Below are 22,013 nucleotides of genomic sequence, written 5' to 3' on the forward strand. Positions count from 1 at the left end.
ACAATGCGGGCAATTCGCTGAACTCGACTGAAGGGGTAGTTCCAAGCCAAGGTAGACCGCGTGCCACCCGCAAGTATCCGATGCGAAAGCATTTAAAAGTTACAGCACAATTCAATGGGAAGGCATGATTGCTCTTGATTAAATTTCGTTATGTTCGTTTTGCTAGCTTGAATAGATAGAGGCCTTAGTGCATCAAGATGGCTATCTAAAGCTTTCGCTGACATTGTGTTAGTTTAAAAGGTTAGCTAATGATAACGGAAAAGAGACATTGTAACGTTGAGTATGGAATGACATCCAAATGAGGGTCTTTATCAATATATTCTTGCATTTGCCGTTGACCGTAAGTTGAGCGGCGGGTGGCGACGTCGGCGGGCGCAAATTGGAGTTGAACAACGGGAGTCGACAGGGACGATCGTCGTTCCCGATGAGGAAGGTGCAAACACTGACCAACAACGAAGGCTAAACGTTGTAGTCACCTCCTGCACGCATTCTCATCATCAACAAGACGAACGATCCATACTTTGTACACATGAAACTTGTGCTCAGTATACAGGACATCCAGACCGACTTGAATTGTTTCTATGTTCGTTGGAAATCGATGAACGTGCTCGAAAAAAGTTTTCAAAAAAATTCTAGGCGAGGAATTGGCAAAACGTCGACGCAAACAAATGTTCTAAATATAGCGCAGCGGATGCCTCTTTCGGCCGGTTTGGATGTTATTCACCGCCTTCAAAATTTTTTTCGTTGCTTAAAGCCGACCCGCTGCATTAATCTAGTCATCTTCAATGAATGTCGCGGCTACCCAAGGATAATCGTCAATTTTTATGCACCACAGGGTATTATATGACGCGTCTACTACTCCAACGATCGCTCACAGACATCTTTCGTTTGTGCAGAGCAAAACAGATTTCAGTCTGTACTACATCAACCACATCTTTCATAGAACAAAGCAGAGTAGCACAAGAAGAAACCAACACTTTCAGTTTGCTTTCAGTTACTATCTGCGGTTTAGACGCCTATGCGGGGCTTATTGGCACACGATCTCGGGAATCTGGACAAATTCGCTTGGCAGAAAGTGTTCAACGCCAAGAATCCGCTCCCATGTGCATTTGCAAAGGTGGCTTGTGGAGGTCGACCGAGCTTCGATAAGCTCTAGCGTCTCAGCAAAGCATGGCTATAAATTCAACGCGGATTTCTGAAGGGGTCCCTTCACGCCTCTCTCTCACCACAAGACTGACCGTCGTCCAGCTGCAACAATGGCAGCTCCTCCGTATCCGGCTGAGAAATCTGGTTCCAAAGAACTCATCCCCGTCCCTGCCTACGATGAGAAGTTTGGTGACGAGAAGGTGGCCCACGGCGACGACATCTCGGGCGAGTTCCTCCCTGGTTCAGAGAATGTCACCCAGCATGACCTCGACACTTTGAGGCATGTTTCCGACAAGTTCCCTTATGCCGCTTGGTTGGTCGTCATCGTTGAGTTTGCTGAACGGTATGTCGATCAAGATTTTATTTGTATTTGTTTCGAGACTGACCACCAATGTAGATGGTCGTACTACGGAACGACGAACATCTTCAACAACTATATCCGTGCCCCGCTACCAGCCGGTTCGAGGACAGGTGCTGTCATTTTCGACCGCGCCAACGGTGTGGCTGGTGCTCTGAATAAGAAACAGCAAACGTCGTTTGCCATCCGTGAGCTCCATGTTTCTTACACAAATCTCCACACTCGCTGACATTCGCTGCCCTAATCATCAGGTACTTTTAACACCTTCTTTGTTTACTGCACACCATGGCTTGGAGGAATCCTTGCGGACACAGTTTGGGGTCGTTACAAGACGATCATGATCTTCTCTATTATTTGCCTGTGCGTTTACTTTTTCTTTCTCTGCCATCAAACAAATCTAAACCTTTTTTTAGTATCGGTCATATCATCCTTGTCGGTTCCGCGACGCCTGTTTCTTTAGAGAATGCCAACACTGCACTTGGTCTCCTCGTTTTGTCCATCACTATCATGGGATTGGGTGCTGGTTCAATCAAAGCCAACGTTTCACCTATGATTGCTGAACAATATACCGGTAAATTGCGCAAAGGTTAGTCGATTACCTCTCGTAATCTGTCATCTCTTGATTGAATTATTTTTTAGTTACCCTTCCTTCTGGCGAGCAGGTTATTGTTTCGCCTGCCGTCACTATCCAAAGTATCTACCTCTGGTTTTATGCCGCTATCAATTTGGGATCCTGTGGAGCTATCTCCGCCTCTTTCCTCGCTCGCGACCATGGATATTGGGCGGCATACCTCGTCCCCACTGCAATCTTTGCTTTGGTACCTATCGTCCTCCTCGTTGGCAAGAACGTGTACGTCAAGACTCCTCCTCGCGGTTCAATTCTTTTGGAAACCATGCGCGTGATACGCATGTGCCTTGGCCCTGTCTGGTCTTTCAACCCCGTCCGAACTTACCGTAATGCTCAATCTTCCACCTTCTGGGATCCCGCCAAGAGATGTGAGTTGTGAAATTACTGGTGTACATTGGGCAGTATATTTATATATTACCGTTTCTAGCATCGTACGAGCAAGGCAAGGTTCCTGCGAACATTACCTGGGATGACGAATTTGTCGATGAAGTTTCGAGGACAGTTAAGGCCTGCAAGGTCTTCTTGTTCTTCCCTTTCTTCTGGCTGTGTAAGTTGTATATTTAATGCTATTCAGAGGTATGGCATTTATTTATGTCAATGTTTTACAGGCTACTCTCAAATCGACGGAAACTTGGGAACTGTCGCTGCTTCCATGAAACTCGATGGTACACCTAACGATCTCATTCAGAACTTGAACCCTATCAGTATCATTATTATGATTCCCATTTTCGACTACGTCATCTACCCTTTCCTCCGCAGAAGAGGTATCAACTTCACGCCCATCAAGCGCATCTTCACCGGTTTCATCGTCGCTGGTCTTGCCATGCTCTACGCCGCTGTCCTTCAGCACTTCATCTACAAGACATCGCCCTGCCACGACAACCTCCCCTCCGAGTGTGTATTCAAAGTCGGCGATGACGAGTTCCCCAACCCTTCCCCACTGAACGTGTGGATTGTCTCCGGCCCGTACATCCTCGTCGGCATGTCTGAGATTTTCGCCTCCATCACCTCCCTGGAGTACGCCTTCACGAAGGCCCCAGTGCGCATGCGCTCCGTCGTCATGGCTTTCTCTCAGTTCCAAGTCGCGCTCTCCTCCGCCCTCAACTTCTCCCTGACTGCCGTCAACGTCGAGAACAGATTCACTTGGCTCTTCGGCTCCTTCGGTGTCACCGCCTGGATCGTCGGTATCATCTTCTTCTTCACATTCCGCCAGCTTGATAGGGAAGAGGCTATTCTTAACACCATCGGCCAGGGACCCCGTGCTGGTTTCGTCGATGAGCAGCAACAGTCTTCAGATGCCAAATAAATTCTTCAAAAAAAATCACGAAAAGCTATTTTATTTGGCGCGTTACGTTTCTTTCTTGTGTAGATTAAATAATGTTTTTATCACGTATATCACGGATCTGTGTTTTATTACGTACCTGTATATGTTCAGTGCTCCTTACACACACACCTCAGATTGTTTTGATCAACGCAATATAATGAACATGGCCTTGCGATTGTAAATTTTTGTGATCTTTCGATAACATTTTTTTGACATGTCATTTTGGGTGAGGGTGGAAAAGTTGATAACTGTTTTGACACGAAACCCGAACAAAATCCAATGGCGAATCCTGCAGAAATCCCAGGTAGCTATTATATTGTCCTAATGACCCTCGAAAGATGGGAAGGTGGACATTTGCTGATTCCGACGGTGCCAATGTCTGATAACTACTGCCAACGGCGAAATTCCTGTCAAGGTTCCAAGATGCCGCAAAGGAATATAAATCATCTAGCTGACAATCATCACTTGACACGACAGTGGTCGACACAAGAAAAAGAAAACGCACATACGGTATCAAGAAGCACTGTCAATGCCACTTTCTTGATGTTTCAAGTTTACCTTATAGGTAGCGATGATGTTTTCCAACTGAGGAATCAAAACTTTCTCAGCCCGAGACTGTGTATATAGCAAGGTATCTTTTGGAATCTCCCAATGGAGAATATCCCGGACGTCTGTCTTTCCTGTGGACAACTGAAGTCGTGGGTGTTTGAAGAGCAAAGAGCATTGGAGTGAGAAAATAGGAACGATACACAGGAAGATAACAGGAAGACAAGTTCAAGATGATCAAAAGTGAGAATACATTTATAGATACAATAGTAGTTTTGAGTATCGGGCATACACGTCATGACTGTCATGATCGTCAGGAACTCGACGAGAGTTCGCTCGTAAAAAGAGAAAAAGGATCTACATAGAGGCTACACACTTTCACAGTGTTTACAACAGTCTTTCTGATCAGACTTTCACTTGCGGAAGATGATCATCGAAATTGTCACAATGCCTGCAAGTGTGCCGACGAGGCCGACTACCGTCCACCTCGTATAATCCTCGAAAGCATGTTTGTGCGAGGAAGGATCTGTTACCGCCGCGCCACGTAATGTGTAGAGGACGATCGCAGTGATGAATGCAATGATAGAATATGCCAAAAAGACGACTGGAAGGGATATAGCCACAGATCTCCTCTGGATACCAAAGAGATAGAATTAGCATGGAAAATTGTCATAGAAAGTGTATCAAGTACCGAGATAATCATAAAGCCTTCGATTCCTACACTCGGTGGGCGTTCCAGATCCGCTTTATGCCTGAGGACAGCCACAGCCGTGGCCACCATCGTGAACGTTGCGAAGAGAACGGCAACCATGCCCGCAGTCCGCGCCCAAGAGTCCAAGCCTGGCAAAGAGAGGAAGGTTACCGACGCGCTCAAGACAATCGCAGCCTTGCGTGGAAAAGAAAAAAAGGTCGGTAATATGTTCTCTTTCATTGAAAATGATAGAAATTTGGTCGAAGAAGGGGAATGGGGTTTATGGCTAAAAGGAATAGAAGCTCACCACAAGGCATGTACATGCTCCAATGAGAACCATCGGACTCGCGCTACGCATCATTCCAGACTCCTCGTCAATGCGAGCCGAGAGACGCGCCCTTTCAATGAATAGGTACGGTATTCCCAGACATAAACACGAGACAACGAAGTCGAAAAGGGCCCTGGTGAAGGGGCGACGAGGAGGCGGCGCAAGTTGGGGTCCTTTACTGACATCCGTTGGCAGGGGCTTGTTGGGCCGGAAGTAGGTTTGACGCCATTGAGCTATTAGTATCGATTAGTTAAAAGTCGACACACAAACACATCGATGCGACTAACCAACGCGAAGGAGAATCCTTGCGACGACGCGGGTTTGTATGCCGTTATCGCCGTGGTGATCTTAACACAAAGAAACGTTGGCACTGAGTCTGTTCTGCACAAGTAAGGGCTTACCATGTCCAAAAGACTTGAGAAGGTTCATCAATTCTTGACATTCTTCTTGTTTGAAAGGCGAGGGAATGGCACGAGCCGCTGAAGGAAGGAGACGATCTAGAAAGCCAATTTAACGCATGATTATTTTTTTTTTGCCAAGTGGCTTACCAGTCCATGCCCAGGTCAGTATGTCCATAGCTTCTTTTTTGGAATTGATAGGCAATGAGCAATGAGCGGGATACACCTCCATGAAAGACCAGAAACGATATTCGAGGTCAAGTTCTGCGACATATTAGTACTCAGAATGATGAAAAAAAAGTGATTACGAACGATCTTCGTGAGTTGCCTTCGATGAAGAACTCGTATGCTTTTTGCCTTTTCCGTGTACGTGCCCAACAGTATGTAAATGGTGATCTTCTGCGTCGTCTTTCACCACAGTTCGCACATTATGATCCACCCAATACCTCTCGAAGTAGAAGGTCAGTGAACCTCCTTTCCCCTTTCCAGAGGCACCAGATTTGCGAACAGGGGCTTGAACTTGCACGCCACCCGTTTTCTTCTTGCCAACGTTCTTGACTTCTCGCAACCATGCCTCGATGCCAGCAAGGTTTTCGTTATCACCATCCCGGCCTTTCCTTTCGTCCAACCACAGCTCAACTGCCTCCAACAGGGTTTCAGAGCGCAGGTTCACATCCGTTGTCACCTTGCGGGTAGGGTGTACGTAGTAAACTGTCCCATCTGGGAGACTATACTCCAGCCAGCCGAGCTCGTGCAACTTGAGTTGGTCACATGCGCCATAGTTGCGTTTACTGCTGTTGATGAGGTCCCATGACGTCGATGGTGCTGCAAGAGGAGAAATCGATGCGTGATTGGCGGGGGTGAATGCGCCAGATGTATGAAGATGAGTGTGTGCGCCCCCATTGTGACTATGGACCTTCTTGCTAGGAGATACAGGGCGCGAAAGAAGCGGAAGACGCTCGCTAAAGAGAATGAAATGGATCAGAGATTTACATTTTATCTCGACAGCGAAATGAATCTACTCACTCTGTCTCCAAGTTCGGACCATGCCCGTTACCCTGCCCATATGCCGATTGCGTTGAAGGAACCCTGTGAATGGAGCTGAAGGAGGTACATTGATGGGCATTTAAAGCTAAAGCTAAGAATGGAGAATAGTTACCTTGAGGGTATGACCTCGTTGAATGGCGGTAAAGGCATAACAATGGTGCCTTTGACGTCTTCATGAGAAGGAACTGGCATTTGAGGATGCGTCTCGGGTATCAATCTGGAAATGTTTCCATAGATTATGATTGGGATTTTGTTTGAAAATTGGGAGAAACTTACGGTTCATGGACAGCATCACCCAAAGTAGTGTCTGTAGCTACAATTGCAGGAATTGGGTCGGCGAATGGATCGGTGTATTCAGGTTCGGGATGAGGGTTGGGCATTCTACATGAATATCATCAGCTTGACTTTAATCGAACATTGTGAGACAGAAACGTACTCTATGCTCGACTGTCGACTGATACTTTCTGCCTCGTGAACAACAGGAATTGGGATAGGGGTCACTGAGCTACGAGCTGGTGGCGCATCCTCATGCTGCTGTGGTTGAGGAAAGTCTGGTGCTTGTTGCACTGGTTGAGATTGCATAACATCTCCACCCCATACAGCATGTCCATCATCCATGGTCATATACGACGGAAGCGAATCGTGATAGACAGGAACGGTAGGTGTTGGCGCAAGAATTTCGGCCACAACTTGTCGTTCGGGCTCTGGTTGCGATTGTGCAGTATCCTCAGCTTCATGAACAACCTCTGGTACAGGAACGGCCGCCTCATCATGGATTGGAGTGACCGGCTCCGGTTCAGGAGGATGATCTGGTACGAAAGTCGGGACCGATGGTTCTTGGCGGGACAAATCGGTTGGAGGCTCGACTTCAACAGATGGCTCTGCAACAGGCATGCCAGGACCACTGTTATACTGAGCTGCTTCACCCTGGTCTGCTACAGGCTCCGCCACGGATGGCTCAACCTCAAAGTCTAGGATGCTCTCCACTATCGGTTTGTCAAAATACGAGTGGCTGGCCTCTGTAGGTTGAACGGGTTCCGGTGCATCTTCTTCCTTAATTGGAGCAGGAGATTCAGCTAGGGGAAGCGGAACCTCGACTGGGACAGAAGGTTCAACAGCTGGTACTACCTCGGCGACGGGAGCGACCTCCGGAGTTGAGGCCGCTGGAACCTCATCCACAACCTCTCTAGCCTCTGCAACAGGAGCCACAGGAAGCTCCTCGACAACTTGTGCAACCTCCGCAACAGGAGCTGGCTGGCTGGGAGGGCTAGGTGCGAAAGGATCTTTGACGACGTCGGCTTGAGGAAGTGATTCTGTGATGTCGGTGAATGCTCCAGGGTTTCCAGCGGTAGAATCGATGACCGGGGGAGGGATGTATCCAGTTGGGCTCGTCTGTTCTTCTTCAGGAGCTTTAGCAGGTGGTGGAGCGGCCATCTCGACAGGTTCCTCTGTGACTACAGGCGCGACAGTCTGTTGAGCTAGAGGCGAAGGTCCAACGGCAGGCTCTGGTTCCGTTGTCGCAGCGGCCTCTCTTGCTGGGCTTTCTGCAATGGGGGTGGGTAGTTTTTGCTGGACACCCGGAGGTGGAGGGGATAATGTAATGGGCTGAGGAACAATTTCCCTGGAAGTTGAACGTCTGAGGGAAACAGAGTCGCTGTCTCTGCCAACACCCTCAGAGGGTGTACCAGGACGAGAGATCGCAAGCACAGTTGATGCACGACGCATGACCCCTCCCATGCGCCCCCATCGTGACTTTCCCGCCGGGGTAGACGGTGCGCTGCTCATCGATATAGTTTAGAGGTGCAGGGGCAATAGATAAAGAAAGTAGTAGTCGGATCTATGCTGTCCAGGCAGGATGGTCTTGCAACGGTAAGCGATGTGTTGAGAATGAAAGTTTGGAGGAGAGCAGGGTCATGTACTATGCATTATCAATGGCATGCCAGGCGGTTTCGTCGAGGCTTGGATGCAGAGGGGTGTGATAACCGGCCGAAGAGTTTGAAAGGTGAGATTTTCTCTGTCCTGCAGGTGATGGAAGTCTACACGTTGTCAGATTCCATGAATTCATGTTAATCTGATAGCAGCCGTCTTCGGCGAACGCGACGTTTTGGCGAACCCCAAGCAGTCGGTTCGCACTTTCTCGGCAAGCCGTACTATTATCCGCCTAGAACATACGTTAGGACAAAAGATTGGCGTAAGAACCCGCCACAATAAGGCGTATTGATCACAGGCCCGACAACACGAGGCCATAAAGTTCGCCTTGAAGGAACTTCGTTGTGATTGAATGGAGAGAAAACGCGTTCTGCTGCGGGTGAAACGTAAGAGCGAAATGCCTCGTTGGAAACACGCGTTCGATCTCCTTCGCCTGTCCAAATCACATGACGAAGGAGCGCGAAGGCGCAGGGCGATGCAAGGGCGATGGCGTGAACGAGAAACCAAGATTGCCACCACAATCAGGTAATAACCCAAGTCTGATAAAAACAAGTTTTACGGACTAACGTTCTGCTGAGCTGACACGTATGTATCTTCGAACTGTTTATTGGTTTTGGAATTGGTTATTGTGACCTGTGTAGAGGAGGTGAAAGTCCCAACAGTCGAAAGAAGGTGAGTAGATTGAGTGAGTAGATTGTTCGTTGGTGGTAAAGTTAAAGAGTTTCATTTTGTATTCTGTGGGACGATAAAACATCAAACACTTCAGGTCAAAGATGCGAGCTCTACTCAAGCAGTCAGAGAAAACTTGAACTAGCATATATGAACAACGTGGGATCACCGTATGATATTGATCATATTGATATTCATGTATGCAACGATAGAGTCCTGACGTTCATTGAATAACGATGTCAAATAGTCGTATCTTGGCTGTTTCCTGGCGCCTGTAAGGATCTTCGCGCTTTGTATGTCGGAGGAGTGACCAGTTAACTCGTGGTTCCTGAATGGAGAATAAGAACGTGGGTTTAAGCGAAAGACCTCGACAACCCATGAATCCGCCCTCCACAGTTCTAAACTAGCGACATATTGTTATCCAACAATCGCAGTTGGCAAGTAAGGCCTATCAGTTGGAATTCAAGCTTCAAGCTTCAAGCCTCAAGCTTCGGTGACAGTCGTCATGTCTGACTTCAGTGATAAGGGCAGTTATTCGTTCTGATTCTATAGATCGATAGAGAGTAAATTGGAGAAAGCTTGAGTGTCAGAGAACTTGGTGACCATAGACGTCGCAGTTGACATTGCAATGGCTCGATAGCTGGGGTGTTCTCGGCACGTGACCTTCGACGCGCTGACGCGTGGCAGAAAGGTTTTGGGTGGGTTTAGCCAGCATACAGTCTCTCACGGTTATGCTTCAGAAAATCACGTTTAAACATGAAGAAAATTTTCTACTCCTATACACTACCGCTTAACGGAGCTTCACCGCTAATTAATCCAATATCTCGATAATAGACTGTGTTTTTGAATCGAGTGTGTTAACCCAGTGCCTAATAGCCACGAACTTGGCTGTCTATGTCACTTTCAAAGAATTGGTGGGATACAATATAAGCTTGTAACAAAATGCAATGAAAGGCATAAAAAATCTTGAGAAATATCCAGTGTGAATGTCTTTTCCTCACTATACCTATTTAATTTAACATTATAGCAGAAGTATTATAGTGTGTACTATCATGCAGCTTCGTTAAAATGAGCGATTTAATTCATACCTTCTTCTATATGACATTGGTATCAGCCAAACTCAGAAGCAGAACCTTTTGGAAATTGTGATCCTACAGAACCCAGCGCCCATTCCGGCCGCCCAGGCAATGTATAATATGCTAGACCGTGGGCGCAATCTGTCAGTATTAACGGACAGATCTTATTCTGAGTCTCGCAGTAGATACTCCACCAGGCAAATCACTATATTCTGACAACTCTCGTCCCTTACCATAGACACGATACGTTGGGCTCGTCTCAATGATGATTGGGGCGTATCCCCCATTCCGAAAAAATCCCGAGTTCTAAAAGCATCTCACCGTATTTTTAGGATATGTCCAAACCTTTACATAGGCCCCACATACGTTAACTCGGAAATGCAGTGCTCTCACGGAAGTATATCATACTGTAACATCGGATCGCAAGACAACTATGGCAGCTGGTAAGGGGTATATGGCTGCTCGACATATGGATAAAAGGGCCAAATTCCTGGGTTTTGCTGGAATATGGGTCTACAGATTAGCATCCAGTGTATTGGACCAATTGTGTAGTTACTGACTCGTTACGCTACCGCAGCAAACCGCACTATAATTGTCATGCTTGACAGCCTGAGTCGCAAGCATAGGCGAAGTTTGGACATCTTATGCTGCGAGCAGGTGGGCATTGTGTCTAGGTCCGGTTATTATTTGAGCGGCCACAACGAAATCTGACGAAAATTCCGATGGAATATTGGGATCACGGGCAATTCACAATATAGTGGGAGGTAAACCTTCGCTAAGCTCAACACATATAGTACGCAAGTCTGAATAATTTTCATTACCGTCGAATTTTTTCACCTTCTTTGAAAATGGTCGGAAAACAGGACCAATAAATCGAATTCTGACTTTTTGTCCCACAAGTTTACGAATCTTAAAGTTTAAATTTATAACACATGGGAGATGCACCTACAATTCTCACCATCACCTCGTGCCTGATGGACAATGATTATAGTCTATACGCGCAATCTGTTTCGCCTCAGGTTTTATAGATTCGTTTTAGGGCTTTGGGCGATAGGTAACCGAACTCCCAATTCAAAATGCAGCAAGTTTGTTGCTCGACATATTGTCTATGTCATTCTGTTCAATGTTAGCCCGGCGCCTATGTGGCTGGCGGGCTTCTAAAATTGACAGCCTTCACGACGGCATTCCGTCTACCCATAAACATCTGGACATACTAAGGAAAGGTAATACGCTCTTCTGATAAAATTACACGTTCATTTATCCTAAACCCCTCAATATCATGCTAAGATTCATCTGAGGTTTCTTTCGCATGATAATGAAGGCGAACCCCATGGCCGAAGGATGACACAGCCAGACACAATTATAGCATAACAAAACACTTCATCAAATCCACCTTTCGGTGTATATCTGTGTATATCGTATTGTCCGTAGGACTTCATCAAGAATATTCTCCAAGATTGTAGTGAATAATGACAGGATTATCTCTACCCAGTAAAGCGACGGAATCCTTGGAGTCCTTCAAGTTTCCCAAGCATATTCCACAATTCTGGTTGCACTGGCATCATGATACATATTAACACGAGTTGCCTGCGGTCTACTTCATTGCGAGCGATGGTCCGGTGTTTGATTTCAGATATCTATGAGCATGAGAAATTTCCCTCGGTACCTCTAGGAAGAACACTTGCAAAATATGAATTTTGATCTGGGGACATACTTCATAACGAGTCCTTGACCGAACGGGTCTCCAGCGGCAAAGATTTCATGATTTTACTGCTTCTTCCAGGATTTAATCGATTCGGGCTTGAACATGGCCGATACATGGCGATAGAGCTGGGTTGGACTGGAAGATGTTTGGGTGCCTGATTTGAGTTTAGCTTTGATACGAGGATGAGCGCTCTCTGAGAGTACATTGAAAGCATATGGGTGCTTGACGGATTGCCTTGCGTAGAATTCAAGTGATATGCGCGCACATCTAATCATTCTAAAGGCGATGAATCTAATCATAATTACTATCCTAAATCAAACTAGAAAACTGGCTAAAACAAAAGCAACATGAAAGCAAAAGTACTGCGGGGTTTTTACCCAAAGGACAGGTAAACGATAGAAAACAAGTAGGTATATGGTTACATGCGAAGAAAAGACTATACTAGTAGTAATTATCATAGGTCTATGGGGAGTAAGAATACAGGTACAAAAAGGGTCTACATCAAGTTTACAAAATGATATTAACGATGCTGAAGAGAATGATTGGTTGAGATTGAGATGGTATACTGATTATTATTTGCTGAGATGACCTCCAATTGTCGAAAGCAAAGGAAGCATCCCGTGGCAGTGGCATTAAGAATGTGAAGGTGTTCGGAGCATAAGCCTGGCGTCCGGTGTTTCTTTCCGGCGAGAGTGAGTGGCTAGAGATAAAGAGATGATAGAGACATTCAGAGGTTATGATGGATGGATGGTGGGTCGGGATCGTGTAAGAAAACGACCTCAAAGCATATGGTGCTGAGGCTCGTTATTAATCACCCCAACTCACGGTCATAGGACTGACGTCGATTAATTTGAACACTTTCGAAGTCATACCAATCTGGGATTCTGATCAATGCTAAGGCTCTATGAAGTTTCGAAATATGCACATACTGGAACTTGCTCATTGTCAGAACGATTATTGGATTCAGAGAACGTTGCGCGCGTTGGAGTAGCCATAGAAGATTCATCTTGAAGCTGGGCCTTGTGATGCATGGATGATGGGATCCCAGAGGGTACAAGACCTCTTTCACGCGTCCTACCCCGATACTGTGTGTCTGTGTATCCAACTAAACGAACGTTCAGTATGGGGGTGGGTCTAGCATGTTCCACAACGTCGGAACGATACGGATAGATGCTTGATCCAGCAGCACGTAAATTGGAAGGGGAAAGAGAACGGCTGGTAGTTCTTCGCCCATAGATGTTTCCTAGCGTACCGTATTCATCCCTTTGTCTACGGCGATCTGAGTCCCTGTATGGAGAGAAATCGGAATAATCTGCATAGCGACGACGGTCATGTTGACCATCGAAAGATCTAGACGTCGAGCGAGATACAGATTGCTGGGGTTCAGGGAGTACTTGGTTGTGAAGATTGAACGGAATTTGAGAAGCTACATTAACCATTTTACTAGAAAGCCACAGCGTCAGATTGAACGAATAGTGTGATGCCGAGGATGTGACTAACCCCTCTTTTGCGCGAACCACATCGCTGAGGCGCTCTTGTAGTTTCTTGTAATCGATTTGAGTAATATGTGAGCTGCGCAGATATCACAATCAAAACATCGAAAAAAAACATATGAAAGTCTTTGAAAACATACTATATGACTTGAGGAGATTCATCAATGGTTGGGGGTATCAAACGTGATGACTCATCGTAACCCAAGTCCTGAGTGTCATCTTTGGAGGTCTCGCAGCAGCAAAAAAAGTTCTTCAGAACTACAAGCGCCATAGCGGCGATGTTTGATTCCGTGGCAGTACTGGGATTTCTGAGAAAAGTGTTTCTCTGTCTCGGTCAAACCGACTTCAACGTGCCTCCATCAAACTTGTTGCCCTTTATTTGGCTCTATTGTGTGGCACTTGCAATATCAAATACGATCATGGCGCCGCGAAGGTGTCACGTTTTGATTTTCAATACTTCCAACGGATCCATTTGCTTGCGGTCACTCATTCCCATTCAGCTTCTTGAGTTGCTGGCTATTGAGGTACTTGCCCTCTGGATATATGTCACTGGGATCGCTCTTGAAGCATACCATCTAACCTTTAATCTCCCCATCAAGTCACCCTAGTGTTGACGTTGACCCTGGGAAGGCACTAATCGCGACGGAAGCCAAACGGAATCGCTTCACCGGTGAAAGCGCTCAAGAAACTTAGCTTGCTTTCCACGGCCGACGTCAATTGAACCTCTTTGTGGCATGATGACAGTAACTCGAGGACATTTTCCACTTGGGACCAAGACTATAACACCGGTTCTTCTCCCTAGGCTGACCAGGTCTTCAATGCACCAATCATGGATGATTGAACCCACAGGTCCCAGTCTTCGATGCTCGGCCATATCAAACACATTGGCATATGCTACTTAGGAGTCTGTTTTCATTTGGCAACCTGACTGAAAGTTCTCCTCTGTGCACAAGGGGTAGCATCCTGTATTGCATGTCTATTTGGGTATTACCCGTGACGTTCTCTCAAATGAAGGGTACGGACTTTAAACCGCAGTCATCATCCTACTTGGAGCGCATCCCGGAAGATTTTCCTTACCGACATGCTTCTGATCTCTTTAGGGCTGTTGTCAGCGCTCAAAGCGTGTAACGAGGAAACCAATTCATCATTTCTATCTATGGTCTGGCAAACTTTTTAGCCGATGCCGACAAGCCTACCAGGCAGACAATCCAAATTATCTCTCCTCCTTTTCATGTAAAATCCCAACGTTTGGGCGCCAAAATCTCAATAGTGGACAATGGATATGCCTGTTTGCGCTTATCTGTAATTTTCTTATGCATCCTGCAACGAGCAAGATCCGTTGGATCAATCACGATGGCGTGATAGCTGATAACTGGCACAAAGCTCCTAGAATGCAGCAATATGAGAACTCGTTTGGACTTTCCACGGCTAGAGGTTTGGAGCAACTATCATGTCAAATTTCGGATTTTTCCACTTGATCTACATTATGGTCTACATCTTGCTCTTCCAAAATTGACAGTGCTCAATCTCGGTCTCCTGGCATCTACTCTGGAAAGTCTTGTCTGAACAAAAAATGCGCTACTCTTTGAAACGAAGTTATGTATTTACTTTATACAGCTGTTTCAACACTTGCCCGTGCCTCATGTCTCTGTACCAAGTTCTAACGATATTCTTATATTGTTTTATGGGCATCTGCCATCAACCCGCCGTTGAAGGATGCGTGTGTGTCGTGGCGAATATTACAGGGTGTGTACGACCATACTCTTCTAACCTGTTTGGTCTCAATATCTTACTTGGGACTATTTAATTCACTCGAATTATTGAACGACAGAAATAGCCTCGCATACCTAACCTGATGAATCGAATCGTTTCATCTCCTGGTGGAATGTGTCGAGTCAAATAACTCTGAGCACGCCCGTATTGGCTCCAATTCAACTATTCGTCAGCTGTCTTTACATTGACCTTCGTATAGTTGCAATCACCCGACTACCTCGGAAAGGACGGCCAGAGAAGTGCATCCGTACACCTCTGACACCGACACCAAACTTAAACTGCTTCTGCAGTGGATTCCGGCATACCTCTATGACGAGGAGCACGGTCCGGTATCATACCTAGCATCACGGCCTTTAAGACTTTAAGCACGAATTCCAATCGATGGAAGGCTTAAGCGCTCGATCCTCACGATGGTCTCGGATTTGACAGAGAAGCTATGAAACCTGACTTCTATTCTGAACTACTTGATACGTTACTGGTCAACTTTATCGAGCATTTAATTTTATTCTTACCTATGAATTTTTAAAAAGGGGCAATCGCGTGGCTCATGCTGTTCTGAAAATACATCAGCCTACTCAGGATTTCAATCCAGTACGGTTCGTCTTCTGTCTGTCTCCCACAGGATACTTTCTTTCACAGAAACGTACACAATAAAATTATAAACAACTTAGACGTTTCACGTCAGTGATTTGTGTAGACTTGTCGCCGTATTGATAGGCCTGAAGCTTCAATTTGCAATTATACTGCCCACAGGCATCTCCGTATCGTGATCATGACACCTCGAGGCGCATCTCTCTCATTTCATTAGGCCTACTCCATCTGCGTTTTCTTTGGCTGTTCGCGTTTAACACCTGCCATGGGGCAGCCGCCACCGCCTTTTCCCGCATATATTGTCGTCGCTGTTTCAATTATAACGTTAGATGCAAGGGAGGATCCGGATGACCTTGTGCTACCAGCGCCATTAACTGACTAAACAGTTGCTAAGTAGTATCTCTTGTACAGGGCACGACAATTCTGGCCGGAGCCGTGCATACATATGCAGCATGCAGATCTTTTATATGGAGCCCGTCATTTTAATGATTCGCAATTTAAAGAGATGACTTCATTCTTCTTACACTATTGTAGCCAAGCCCGGCCGATAATTTAGGGCAATTGTTAGGCTTCTTTTCAGGACTCAGGAGTCGATTTTGAGAATCGTATGAGAGAAAAACATAAAAGAACCCTGGTCATGGATTCCGAAATCTGTTGGAAGGGCTCTTGACTACATTGAATATTAGGAGAGTCTGAATGTGAGAAATTTCTGTATTTACCTTTCCGCAACTGGAAGTATGCTGATGTCGAATCAACGTCGTAGTCCTGTTCACATCCATGTATGTCAGCGCACCATGTGGAGCAGTATGACCCCAGCACCATGTGAGCCATATTCCGTTACATATCCCGAACAATTCTCGCCTTTTAGAACCCTCAATCTTTGATCTACAGCAGTCAATTTAAGAGACTTCTGTTCTGTTCCTGAGGCTCGGATGGATCCAGCAGAAAAGGTCACCAAGTGAAGCGACGGACGTCAGTACTCTAGACGAAGGCTTTGAAAGGTCTTCGCCAGAAATTTGGCTGGTTTTCAGTGCCTCGTTGATTTTCAAGAACTTTGGCATGCTGTAAGAGTCCGTTTTATATACCGCATCTTCGGCGATCAAATGCTTCAATGATGCCGTCCTTTCTAGTTCGTTTATACACAATAATCAGGATCTTATCGCCCGTAAAGAGTATAGCTTGCAGACTGATGGAATGCCGTGCAAGCGGTCGCCGTCCCGGATCGACTCCCCGACCAATGGCCACGTACCTGGATTTTCCCCGCGCGTCACATTCGAGTTTAAACTTGTACAACCTAGAACACTGCCTTGCACTGGTCTGCTGAGTATACTCCGGACCTTCTATACCCTTCTATGGAGGCCAAAGCTTGTCTGAGGTCTAGCACTTCGGAAGAATACTGTTCCTGACTATTCTCGGAGCGGAAGAACACAGACGACTCGCGGGAGCCATGCTCATCATAGGGCACAATGTACTCAGACTTAGTGGCCACTGTAATTCTCGTCGCAGTCGTGATATATTATAACTCGTAAGACTTTTGGTGCTGATACATATTGTCCGTAGTGAATCGTGAATCCGAAGAAGGTAAATACAATATATACCGTGCAGCTGAAAAACGTAAGAGCAAATACAATAGATACATCTAGTGACCTCAAAACCATGGAAGTCCTTCAAACTGGTAGGCGCCACACGCCAGGCATTTAGTTACAATATCCTCAATAGATAATGTCCGATTACAGGAGTAGGATGCTCGCTGTCGAAGAACCTTGAACCTTTCCAAAAATGACCACAAAGAAGCCTCGAACTTGTCCATAAACTGACTTCATTTTGGCAAATGTTTCGATCTTGGACGAATTTTATTTCGCTTCAGCGAGAGAGGTCGGGGTTTTCCACGAAGGCGTAGGTAGACTCCACAAGCATTACACAGCTGTTCCCCTGTCTTGCTTCGTCTCCACACCGATGTATGATGCGTCCGACAATGACTGCATTCTGGACCGACGTAGTTCACATCAGACTCGTCTGAAGTGCTTCCATCATCATCGGCGTCAATGAGCTCCTGAGGCCGAAGTTTGTTTCGTTGTTGTAGGTATAGGCCGCAAGCATTACAAAGAGGTTTCATTGTGGACGGATCTCGTCTCCATAGAGGAGTTGAAGTGGCGTGGCAATGTGAACAGCTCTTTCCGGTGTCTGACCGATCTTCACTTTGTCGGCGAGAGTGGCTTGCTTGGGATGACGAGGAGGTCGAAGTCGTTGATCCGTGATGAACAGGGGATGGGGAAGGAGAGAGACCCGGGGAGAAGCGATGGGGGAAGGCATATCCATTGAGAGGAATGGCTTGGTCACTGGGTGGTGTAAACAGAGTGGCGGAGGAAGAATCCGACGACGAATACAACATATCGCTGAAGGGCTGGGTAAATTGCGGTATCTGAACATTCAGCTGCTGATTATTCCAAGAGGATGGCCCATTGTTAAAACGGGTACCACTCAGTAAAGGAGGTTCGGTATCCATGTCCCATGGTACCCAGTTTGAATTAGAACTGACGACGGAATCTCTAGCGTTTGGGTTGGGAAAGGACGAAGGCCGGGGCGCCTGGGCAGAACCAAGGTACCCGGAGGATGAAAAGTTTTGTTGAACAGGGAGCTGCTGTGGCAAGGAACGCGTCTGGGAAGGACGACCTCGAACGTCTCCGCGACTTTCACGACGCGCATATTCAGAGTTTTGTTGTGCAAGCCATCGTCTATGATGCTCATTTTGGACGAAAGTATCCCCGACACCATAAGACTGATTTGAATCTAATAGCAATCAGAAATGGCGAGAAGACTGTGGAACACAATTACTCACTGATCGACCAGTTCTCCGATCCACTAATTTGTGCATTATCTGGGTATCCGGACGATGGGGGGTAGCTGCACATCATGTTGTTCGTGTAGGAAGAGAGAACCTTTTCCTGAGATATGAAGTTGTTTGAGTATTGGCGAGCGTGTACCATGTCTATATCAGGAACCAGTTGGTGTAGGTGGTTTGGCCGAGACACCTGTGTGGGTTTATATAGAGGAAACCTGAAGGAGGGAGAGGGCCAAGCGCATTGCCGAAGAAGGAATCAAGATCCAACGCGATGCAGGGGTAGATCCAAATTCATGCTGGTGACGTTGGATGAATATGTCAAAGGGAGGCGAATGCGAACTAGTCCGCAGGGTATACGAGAGAGTTACCAGGCGCGCCTGGTTAACAAGCGCCTCGAGACTTCAATGGCTACATCTGACAGGTGAATCTATAGCCGTAGAATTCCCTCCGAGCCCCATTTACTACAGAGGCAAGGATGCGAAAGATTTTGATGGAGATGACCGTATTCCAAATCCTCTGGACCAAAGAAGCATCCTGCCGCATCCGCTAATGGTGGTGGTTTAACGTAAGGGGTAAACAAACGACTTACCTTTGTTACCGACGGTTTCGGGATATTGCGATATCCAGCAAACCCATGACTCGGCCAAAATCCTGACCCCAAAGTGGTTATTCCGGGATCAGGGGGATTTGCATCACTGCAAGCTTCAGCCAACAGCTCTCGATGAGCGTGGATCATCGAACCCTAAACTTCCTGCCAAGTGCTGAGAGCATTCGAGACCCACCAATATTAGCAACAAGCAAAAACCTTTTGTGCTCCCTGAAAAACGGACTTAATCAAACGGCCTCGTGCAAATAGGATTCGAAGGCGGAAATAATAAATATCCTACTTTGTTGTATAGGGGACAAAATGCCTTTGACACCTCATGCTATGGTTTTCGAAGTTGCATCGCACTGCAGGTTACGGGTTAGAGATCAAAATGTCTATCAGTGTCGACTTGACATACCCGCCCGCCCACCGACACATACGCAACTGTTATTCGGACTGGGAGGGCCGAGCATGTAAAACGGATTTGTAGGTGCAGGTCGGAATCCTGACTTCCGAGATTCTGATTGCGACTAATCAACTTTCATCAACTTGTTCTTCCTAAACAATAATGGCCCCCAGCCATAGCTATGGGCCTCGATGTATCAAACGTGCAACTATAATAGGTTTTGCCTCACGTTCCAATTGTTTAGAATGGAAATTTTCCTCTGGAAAGTAGGTTACTTCAGAAAATTATCTCGAAAATTCCTCAAGTTCTGCCGGAATCATTCACGGCGAGTAAAAGAGATCGTCTCATATTGATGCAGACAGAAAGACACATATGTGTGTATGTGAATTTAGTGTGAAACCGACGTACCTGTCATTTTCGCGATGTGAATCACTCTAGCAACTGTTGTATGGAGGTCATGGAGCATCATGCCACCCTCAACAAATTAGTAGACCTTGTTGACCGCGCAGGCTGCACAGTCACTGTGCAATACATTATCTATAGTAGGGACAGATCAGCAGGACTGTTGAGACTGTTGAAAGCCAGGAACAAGACCGAATTCCTCAAGACGGAATGTGTACACATCACTGTCAAAGACATATGCCCACAGATTTGCACATCATGCCCAGATGTTAGTATAACTCTAACAAGCCCGGATCGTGTCAGAAACCTGAGAACTTGGAAATATAGAGCGCACCCAACAAAGTAAGACTGGATGTTAGGTCACCAGATGCATCGTATAGGTGATGTATGATGAATATTGCACAGCGGCAGGATAATTCAAGCGCCTAGAGCGCGATCGACAACGACCATTGGGCGGCCAAGGTTCCCGACAACAATTGTTTTAATCGATATCCCACGAAAAGCGGTGATCGGCAGAGAGTGTGGGAGAACAAGCCTTTGCATATTCACGGCGAAAGTTTGACAAAAGCCTTTTAGTTAAACATCGAGGCAAGTCACTTGAACGGTCATGGCCCGAGGTTCCCAAGAGGTTTCTGCACGAATCTGTTTGGAAACAATATTGAAGGCAAGTCAATCCCTTGTTTCAAAAAGTGCATATACATCGTATACGAAAACGGATAATCATGTCCCGTTGCTGTCGTTCGGGCGAACTTCCTTGAAATCAGCGTAAGCAGTCAGCCATAAGTTGAAAAGAAACTACGTGAGACATCAGTGCTGATAGTTCAGTTCGAGCGTTGTCAGCTGTAGATATGTGGCACCCCCAGTTATGGCTAGGCCGAGCAAAGACTGCAGAGATATTATTCGGGAAAGCACAAGTAGATTTTGATCAGCGAGGATTCCAACATGTAGGTCGCTCACAAAGTAGGTCCGCATATCGACTGGTCGTTATTGGGTTAGAGTGATCGTCCAGCACCTATTTTTGAATTAGAAGATCGCTGACAGTGGGCGTTACTTGTCTGAAATCTTGGTATAGACTGCATAGTGGTATGGGTGGCAAACACATGCGTCTCGCATTCATTGCTCACAGAGAAGATTACGGGCGGTCCGACGCCACTGGCGGTAATACGATAATCACAGTTTACTGTGGGCAAAACACACGCTGTGCACTCATGGAGTATCTAGATGATGACAAGCAACAAATGTCATCAATACTGAACGCAGACATTTCAAACGATCCGTTTTCACGCACCCATAGTTCGAAAGCAAAACCCCTTCAAATTAGCGGCGCGTCGGCCCCACTATACTCTTCCGCCTTTCGATGTGATGAAATGGACATGAGACTTTTGACATTTGTTACAGACAACCAAGTGGGCTCAGGCACCGCTGGTCTCGGGCCTATGATGGCAGAGCCTAAGTATACACAACCCACTAAGAGTGGGGAAGAGTAATTTAGGAGAAAATAGGATCTGGAGAAAGATAAATGGAGCATACCGCGATCTCTTAGTTCATTCGCATTCGTCAGGAGCCTGTACCTTCAACTATAATTCCCGGTTACTATATGGCACTCTGACGAGATCGTCAATACCATGAGGGCAAAATATCTGCTCTTCAATGTGCGCAAAACATGAGCATAAGATTGCCAATACTGAATGTCCTTTTACCTGAGCTTTTCAAGATTCAGTCTCAGGTATTGACAGTGAGAGCAATACTGAAATCCGGCAGAGACGTGCGAAACGAGGTTCGTGACTCTTGACGACAACGTACGACATATTGACAATCATTCATCCAAGAATAATGTTGATATGACTAAAATATCTAATCACAGTGCAGTTTGGCGACACTGTCAACTTCGGGTGTAAACGACATTCGTAATTCGCCTCCTGCATGGGAGATATACACTCGGATATCTGTTGAAGGTTCAGCGAGACGATTGTGGAATTGATGAGAATTGGATGGACTTACTGTTGTGATGCGTAACCTCAATCCTGCATATAGATACCAGATAGAAATAAAAACTAGTTCAAAGCATGTAGCCG

The 22,013-nt window shown here is 46.3% G+C and overlaps 4 protein-coding genes across 4 annotated transcripts; 1 reads left to right on the forward strand and 3 right to left on the reverse strand.

Annotated features, from left to right (window-relative positions):
* Positions 1 to 1,256: 1,256 nt before the first annotated feature.
* Positions 1,257 to 3,438, forward strand: JR316_0004202 (putative peptide transporter ptr2; the record flags this gene model as incomplete). Its single annotated transcript, XM_047889971.1, has 7 exons — positions 1,257 to 1,489; positions 1,544 to 1,692; positions 1,756 to 1,864; positions 1,918 to 2,090; positions 2,144 to 2,500; positions 2,560 to 2,679; positions 2,741 to 3,438. 7 exons carry the CDS (start codon positions 1,257 to 1,259, stop codon positions 3,436 to 3,438), a joined length of 1,839 nt encoding a protein of 612 aa, XP_047749732.1.
* A 977-nt stretch (positions 3,439 to 4,415) lies between these two features.
* On the reverse strand, positions 4,416 to 8,251 carry JR316_0004203 (uncharacterized protein; the record flags this gene model as incomplete). The annotated part of the gene is made up of 10 exons (XM_047889972.1): positions 4,416 to 4,634; positions 4,694 to 4,888; positions 5,001 to 5,254; positions 5,309 to 5,368; positions 5,423 to 5,518; positions 5,570 to 5,683; positions 5,732 to 6,381; positions 6,579 to 6,683; positions 6,743 to 6,847; positions 6,903 to 8,251. 10 exons carry the CDS (start codon positions 8,249 to 8,251, stop codon positions 4,416 to 4,418), a joined length of 3,147 nt encoding a protein of 1,048 aa, XP_047749733.1.
* A 4,401-nt stretch (positions 8,252 to 12,652) lies between these two features.
* Positions 12,653 to 13,609, reverse strand: JR316_0004204 (uncharacterized protein; the record flags this gene model as incomplete). The annotated part of the gene is made up of 4 exons (XM_047889973.1): positions 12,653 to 12,721; positions 12,775 to 13,288; positions 13,346 to 13,417; positions 13,479 to 13,609. The coding sequence occupies 4 exons, from the start codon at positions 13,607 to 13,609 to the stop codon at positions 12,653 to 12,655; spliced, it is 786 nt and encodes a 261-aa protein (XP_047749734.1).
* Positions 13,610 to 17,521: 3,912 nt separating this feature from the next.
* JR316_0004205 (Trans-acting T-cell-specific transcription factor GATA-3) lies at positions 17,522 to 18,617 on the reverse strand (the record flags this gene model as incomplete). Its single annotated transcript, XM_047889974.1, has 2 exons — positions 17,522 to 18,492; positions 18,542 to 18,617. The coding sequence occupies 2 exons, from the start codon at positions 18,615 to 18,617 to the stop codon at positions 17,522 to 17,524; spliced, it is 1,047 nt and encodes a 348-aa protein (XP_047749735.1).
* Positions 18,618 to 22,013: the final 3,396 nt, after the last annotated feature.

This window comes from Psilocybe cubensis, chromosome 4, assembly GCF_017499595.1.
Source record: "Psilocybe cubensis strain MGC-MH-2018 chromosome 4, whole genome shotgun sequence".
In the NCBI taxonomy this organism is placed as follows: domain Eukaryota; kingdom Fungi; phylum Basidiomycota; class Agaricomycetes; order Agaricales; family Agrocybaceae; genus Psilocybe; species Psilocybe cubensis.